The sequence below is a fragment of the Solanum lycopersicum genome, chromosome 7, assembly GCF_036512215.1.
Source record: "Solanum lycopersicum chromosome 7, SLM_r2.1".
Classification (NCBI taxonomy): Eukaryota; Viridiplantae; Streptophyta; class Magnoliopsida; order Solanales; family Solanaceae; genus Solanum; species Solanum lycopersicum.
In genome coordinates this window covers 17786252-17794225 of record NC_090806.1, presented here as the reverse complement: position 1 = coordinate 17794225, position 7974 = coordinate 17786252, and the positions used below count along the sequence as shown (strand labels likewise).

The 7974-nt window shown below is 40.9% G+C and overlaps 1 protein-coding gene across 1 annotated transcript; it reads left to right on the top strand.

Annotated features, from left to right (window-relative positions):
- The first annotated feature begins 527 nt into the window (after positions 1–527).
- On the top strand, positions 528–932 carry LOC138337340 (uncharacterized). Its single transcript, XM_069287249.1, has one exon. The coding sequence runs from the start codon at positions 528–530 to the stop codon at positions 930–932; it is 405 nt and encodes a 134-aa protein (XP_069143350.1).
- The last annotated feature ends 7042 nt before the right edge of the window (positions 933–7974 follow it).

Here is a 7974-nt window from a genome sequence, read left to right as displayed (position 1 = left end):
GCTCCAAAGTTAGGACTAAAAGCTCTCCCACCTCATCTCAGGTATGAATTCTTAGAAAATGGTGACACTTTGCCGGTAATCATTGCATCAGACCTGAATGAACAACAAGTTGAGAGTATGGTGAAAGTGCTAAATAATAGTAATAATAGAATAAAGTTAAGTCTGAACTATTTTCCTCGTGGGATCGATCCCAACCTCATTAGTTGGGTTCTTTACTTGATACGACTGATCTACTTCTTATTTGAGAAGTAAGTTTACGCGTATCAAATTTTGGCGCCGCTTCCAGGAAAGTAGCTTTTACGTTAACTTAAACTTATTACTAAACTTGTGTCAATATTTTCTTAATTTTAATTTTCTATTGAGTTTGATTCTTGCAGAACTAACTTCCTTGTATGCCAAATACACGGAGAGGAAGAGAATCCTTGTTTCTCTATGGACCAGCTTATAAGACTCCCATAGGTATGTCCCCATACCAACTTGTATATGGGAAAGCTTGTCATCTTTCGGTTGAATTAAAGAATAAAGCCATGTGGGCTATGAAGAAGTTCAAAATGGATTGTTACGAAGCTGCAGAACAACGGTTAACTGGGATGAATGAACTCGATGAATTTCGCCTGAAAGCTTATGAAAGCTCAGCCCTCTACAAAGAAAAGATGAAGAAGTATCATGACCTAAAAATTGAAAAACGAGAGTTTATGGTTAGGGATTTGATGCTTTTATACAATTCTAGGTTGTGCTTGTTTCCGGGCAAGTTCAAGTCCAAATGGACTGGCCCTTACTTGAATACCCAACTATTCCCTCATGGAGCAGTTGAGTTGGAAGCCAAGGAGGGTGTGCGGTTTATGGTGAATAGACAACGAATAAAAATCTATTTTGAGTATGCTGAATCGGCGAATGAAGTGATCGAGGCATACTATCTTGAAAAAGTCTGAGTAATAAAGTGTCTTCAGTTGTGCCGCGAAGTTAAATTAGGCGCGTTGGGAGGCAACCCAATACGCATCCTCTAACCCACCTATAGCTTTCTTTCTGGTAATGGTAGCATTTCCTACTAATGGGTTTTAAATTTGCAGGTAGCACATCACCAAGAAATTCTGCAGAAAATCACTCCGCAACATTCACTGACGAATACATCGACGGACCGTCACGCTTGAGACGGACCGTCGCATGAATCCATCGTGCCAGGTACTTTCTCTAATGGCACCAAAACAAGAACAAATTTATGCACGTGGGCGATCAAAGTTTGTTGCCCTGTCTGCCCGACTGGTTATAGGCTCTGATGATGAGCATGACCTCGAGTACGTGCCCCCAACAACTGCCACTCCAGCACAAGCTGCACGTGCAACCAGAGCTACGCCCAAAAAGGTGGCATCCATCATAGTCACTGCCTCCCAGTCTGATGAGGAGCGCACACTGACCGGCACACCTTCTGGGTTTTCTACAGAAGAAGATGGAGCATCTGGTTCCTTAGGAATTTCGTGGTCGGAGGAAGTCTCTGGGTCTGCAGAAGTCTATGCACCCGGCACGGCTGCAAAGTTTGCCTCTTCTGATGAGGCTGACAGTCCTGATTCCACTCTAGGCTCACCGACTGGAGTTACCACCCCGGTTGCCGACCTGCTCAACCGGTGGTGTGTCGACAGACAATACCAAGTGTATTCAAACGCCAACTTTCAGATGATAAAAGCATCATGAGACATACCCTTACGCTGGAGAGGCGGGTCCTTATGGGAAGTCTCCCCACCATGACAGATATCCACACCCTCTTCACCAGACACCGGCTAAAGTGGAAAGCTCGTTCTTTGGGCAGCTACAGTGAGGAGTTGGTTCGAGAGTTTTATGCCTCTATGTGGCTACTATCCGATCATAGATCGATAGGCGGGCTGCCCCCACCAAACAGGCCCCACTTGAGCACATCAGAGTACGCGACATATAGGTCGACATCTCCTTCCCAGCCATCTACCTGTATCTGTACGACGAGGATGTTGATACCACCAGGACCCTTCTCACCACCGAGTTCGACTACCGGTGGCAAATTGTTAAAGATGGCCAATTCTTGCGTGATCCATCACTGAGAGAGACCACAAAGAGGTGGATGGGCCAGCACTTATCTATTCACGGCTAAGTTTCTATGGTTGATTGTCCGCCACTGCCTTTCTCCCACGGTTGCAGATAATATAGTTACATGGGATCGCGCAGTTCTGATGGCAGCGATGATGGCCAGGTTTGAGGTTGACTTCGCTTGGCTTCTTCAGGCGGTCATGCACGAGAGGGATTTCAAGGTCACTAAGCTCTTTTCCGTGCATGGTACTCTTTCATTATACAGGTCCGCAGGTATGCCCATCTGGTACATTGATCAGCTCAGGACTTCGTAGGGCTATGTTAATATCTTCCTCATCAGGGATGAGGCCAATGAGTTGGCTCCACGCAGAGGGCCCCCATCCAGAGGTGCCTCCACTAGGTGAGAATCTGACAGATACTGTAGAGCATGCTCGAATGGCTTCGAAGGCTACTTCAGCACCCACTGACACTACCCTGGTCGAGTCTATCCCGGGTAGTAGACTGCCCTAAGTTCCTCTCGCTCAGACCCTCCCCTGCTTTGGTCACGCTTGCTCGGGTCCAGAAACTAGAGGCTCAAATGGACACACTTCTCCATCACATCCAGCCTTGGATGTAGAGGTCTATTGCTCAGGCGGAGGAGCGCTTGGAGAGTAATATGGCACAGCACATAGAGAGGAAGATCATGGAGGTTCCTCAACGCTTAGACGCTTTTGAGTTGCGGGTGCTAGCCCGGCTAGCCCCTCCGCTGGATGTGTCGACCCTTCAGGCTGCGGTTGATAGTTCGTGAGCAGATCTTGGCATGATCCTAGAGGCTAGGATGTCTGAGTCTGAGGCCCCTTCTTCAGAGCCTTCTGAGGACACAGTGATGGCTGCTTTATTCGCCACTTCTGAGATTCCACCTCCTCTCCTTTGAGAGCATTCCACGAGGCGCACAAGTCGAGAGGAGGATGAGGCTAGGGCATGGAAGAAGGAGCGTCGTGAGATGGAGGCTGCGAGTAGAGCCTCGATTGCTTATATGAGGAGGCGCAAAAGATTAGGGATGTAGAGTCAACTGCCGAGGCATCTAGCTCCAGAGATGTGGAGACAGCGGAATGAACGACTAACAGTGTTGTTGCTTATGAGGACACTACTGAGGGTGTCCAGACTACATATGTAGTGGGTTTCGGGGAACCGAACCACCAGCTTGCTTATCGTCGGTGCTTTGCGCCTCAAGTTTGCTTCTTGTATTTCAGTTTTTTTATGCATTGGGTACAATTCCATATCTTTTTGTTGGGGTGAGGTAAATTTAAAGTGAGTGCTAGGGTGAAGTATGGGTAGCCCAATTAACAATCCTCTTTTGGGGTTTTCTTGCCTGTGTTCTTTTTTCCCCAAGAAACTGATTACTTTTATTGTTGAACCGGCATGTTATATCTTGTGTACATAGTTTAACTCTAAAGCATGATGGCTAAAACAAATATGATATCCCGATATAAAAATGATGTATGACTAGGCATAGTAATTGATAATTGTGTGGCACTAAACATGACATAGTGATACACTACTGCATGACCTTGAATCTAAGACTCGAACTAGGTGTCTAATAATCTGGGAATGTAATGAATGTCAAGTGAGTGTGAGGAAAATTTGAAGGATCCACCAGTGAGACTGAGCTAGAACTTGCCTGGTTAGTCTTGCTAAAAGTAATCCAAAATGGATAATTAGGAAAGGATCATAGGCCATTGTTTGAAATAGTCAATCTTGAGCCCAAATAAAAAAATAAATGAAGTTAATCCCGTATTGATCCAAATGATTTGAACCTAGAAACAGATCTTTCTTTTTCACCCCAACTAATCTTCTCTGGGAACAATGTGTTGGCCTTAGTCCCTCCTTGGACATGTGCATCTCAATTTATGCCAATTGCATAAGTTGAGGGTGGCTAATGTAGAAAACAACCTTGTCGTGGCCCTGACCCAACCGTGGGTATTGTGAACCTTGACTCATGACAAAGTCATGAGTTGACGGTGGCTGTTATGAGGAATACTCCGGAAAATGGGGTTGAAAGAATGAAGAGAAAGAAAGAACAAAACAGAAGTGACTAAAAAAAGAAAAAAAAATTCACTTACATATAAGGATAAGAAAGGGAAAACAGCAAGATAAAAAGAAAATTGAGAAATTGGGCAAAATAAAACTATAAAAAGGTGGTACCTTTAGCCGATATGTCAAGGAGGGCAACAAGTCACTAAAGTGTACCTAAATATACCCTACCTGACCCTGAGCCTATGTTACAAGCAAAGAAAGTCCTATCATGATCCTAAGAGTTGTATGGCGAACTTAAAGCGGTGAAAATAAGGGCAAGCTTATGGCAATTTGTATGAATGAGTTGTGAATTTGTTCTGAGAGTGAGTGTTGAAAAGTAATCCTCATACACAAACTGAAATCATTGTGTGAAAAATGAGGATGTTGTTTTGAATTGGGGACACTAGTTGCAATAACGGAATATTAGCACCTCAGTGAGAAATTGAAGAGGATAGGTGTCAGTGCGTGGCGAGTCTATGTCATGGTTGTAGTTCCAAATAATTCAACTCTTATAGTGATAACATGTATAATCATGATGAGAATGATCGGGATTGATAGCCAAATGATTGCGAAAGATAAAATATGGATACTCTAGTACAAAGATTTTGTAGTAAGTCATAGTGCGTCACTTGAGGACAAACAACGAATTTAAGTTAAGGGTGTTGATGTACCGTGGTTTCACGACATTCTTAATGCTTTTTCCTTAAGTTTAGTGTGTGTCCAAAAGCTTTTTTGTGTTGATTTTTATGTCATTTTCTCCTTATTTGCAGGAAATCTGTCCAAAGATGAACGCGGAGTTTGAGAAATAAATGCAGAAGGGACCACCTACGGAGCTTATGACGGTCCGTCGAGTCTGTGACGGTCCGTAGGTGGCATTGTATTGAGGGGAGAAGCTTCAGAAGGAAGATGGGGAAGTCTAACCTAGTGTGGGATTACCGAAGTCCATGACGAACCGTCATACCCACGACGGTCCGTCCTGCTGGTTTCATCGTAATGATCAGAGAGTAGTCCAGTACTCAAATTCCAATAAGTTAAAGTATTATGAAACGGAGACCCTCGACGGACCATCGTGCTTGGAACGGTCCGTCATACCTTTTCGTTGAGGGTAATGAATAAAGCAGCAGAAGAATTTGTAAAGTATGAGACGACAGAGGCATAACGGCCCGTCATGACCACAACGGTCTGTCACGAGGTCCGTTGGCTGACGTGTTTTGATAGATTTTCAGTAATTAGAATCCTTCTTTTATTAGGTCTTTTGTTTTTATTATAAATAGTTCAAAAAACATCGTTGTTGGGGTTAGACTTTTCGATAATCTTTAGTTCTATTGTTCAAGTATTGAAGGATTAATTTAAGTAATTGATACACTTTTTCTGGAATTGATTGTTGGTGCTTTTGTTGATTAATCAAGTGAATTTCTTGATTTTATTCTTTCTCATTAAAGTAAGTGCATGAATTCTTATATTAAATATATGAATAGTGTGATTATTAACATGGGTAACTAAATTTCATAACTACGGTTGTGGGAACCATGGGTGAATAGTGAGGTAAAATCTAACTAAAATAGCAATTCTAGGATAGTGTCTTGCATGTATTGATAATTCTGTCGTTCAGAGGTCTTTTTAACGGATGTCCAATGTTACAACTCGCCTTAATGCTACTTGTCTGACCAAGGAGGTAGATCAAGGAAAAAATTATCAACATAGATTTAGTGTACACAATCTAATAGGCTAGTGTTGGTTGGTACGAGGTAATAACTTAGTCAAATATTTAATACAATGCTTAATATGAGGTAAAGATAAGCGTTAGCATAGCAACACACGTAGCCAGACCAATGTGCAGAGTGAAATTTTCTAGATGTCGGACCAAGGATTTAGAGATACATAACTTATCACTTTACATTCAAGATACTAGGAAAGAATTGTTAGAGTTAGAATTATCAAGTTAGAAACTTGTGGGGAACACTTAAGCCCTAGTTACTTTTATTAATTGATTAAGCTCCGAGATTTGAATCTGTTAGTTGTTTACATTAATTTAGTTATTTGTTTTCATTAATTTAGAAATAAAAACCCCTTTTTTTGTCTTTTGTTTTCAAGGAAAATAGTTGACTAAATAATAGTAATAATAGAATAAAGTTAAGTCTGAACTATTTTCCTTGTGGGATCGATCCCAACCTCATTACTTTACTTGATACGACTGATTTACTCCTTATTTGAGAAGTAAGTTTGAGCGTATCAGTGTTCCATGTCTCCATGCATAAAAAGTGTATCGGTAATCCCGAGTCCATTCTTCCTATTGAGTGTCTAGTTGTTCAACAGAACCTCTCTTATAAGGAGGTTTCGATTGAAATCCTTGATGGACAATTAAGGAGTTTAAGGAACAAGGATATGTCTTCATTAAAAGTGTTATGGAAGAACCACCTAGTTGAGGGTGCAACATGGGAGGCCGTGGCCAACATGAAGTCCTGTTACACTCATCTATTTGATAACACTAAGGTTAGTTGTTCCTATTTATAGTGGAAATGATGAGATTATTTGAAGTTGCCTTGATTTTTGGTAAAATAGTGAATTATGATTTATCACAATAAGTTACAGTGAATTATGCCTATTTAAATTAAAGTTTTCAATAAAATGATCTTTTACTTGATTTAAATATATGCGGTGTGTGCTGTGTCTTCGTGAGTTTTATTGAGCATGTTGATATGTGTTGAAGAAAGATTTGGCATAGTAAATGAGCATTTAATTAATGTTGAACTCTTATGAGTTGAAAATGATGTTATGAGTGGCATTGTGAAAAAGATCATGTCGTTTTGTTTATTTAAATTGTAACTCATGTGAATTTTTATATGTTGTTGTTGATTGGGTTGCTAGTCTTAAGTCTATTCCTTCCTTTCAAAGAATTTAGTATCATTCGGGGACAAATGTTCCTAAGGGGGGATATTGTAATACTCCGAAAGTCTAAAGCCTGATCTAGATCATAACATGAGATTCTAAGAGTTGTAACATTGTTTTAAGGTCAAATTAAAGTATATGAGTCATTTTTCAAGTTTTAGAATCAAAATGTCAAGGAACATCCATGACGTCCGGAAACTTGTTTAAGAGGTGCTAGTGTGCCCAATATTTAACAAGGTTGTAAGAGTCAGAAAAGGATGAAAATTGGTGAAAAGGTCTATAACAAGCATTAAACTTGGTTTGTAGTCGAAACGTCCAGGTACGAATCTCTAAGGACAAACCAAGGGTCCTTGAGGAGGACCCTTCTTGTTTGGCTAAAAGCTGTCAAAAGTCAGTGCCATCGATGGTTGCCAACCCACGAGGTATAGGCCAATCAATGAGGCGTCGATGGCCACCGTTGATAGTAATTTATCAATTTTAAAAAATTATTCATATTGGAGACTCCCTGACCAAAATGATGGAGGAGCAGCATTCAACGGAATGGTCGTAAACTGACCTATGGCCCATAGGTCGAGGTCTCATAGGCCAGGTCACTGTTTTGCTGCCACATTTTAGGTCAGTAAAATTAATTAATTAGGTGGTTAGTTAATTATTTAGGGGTTAATGGTGGTATAATTAAGTTAGTTAATGACCTATATAAAGACCATATCCTAATTAAACTAAACCCAACTCTCATAATTCCCAAAACCCAATTGCTCTTCTTTCTCTCTCCAAAATAGAAGAACTCCATTGAAGGCTAGGTGAAGGTATAAGGTATGAAAGATAGGGATTTTTATTCATCACTCTCCATCAATTAACAAGGTATAAGATTCCTCTCACCTTTGGGATTCCTTTCACCTAAGGGTTCCTCCAAATTGATTTCAAAAAGAAAAGTTTTAGATGGGTTTTCTTCTATTACGAAATTTATCCTCTAAT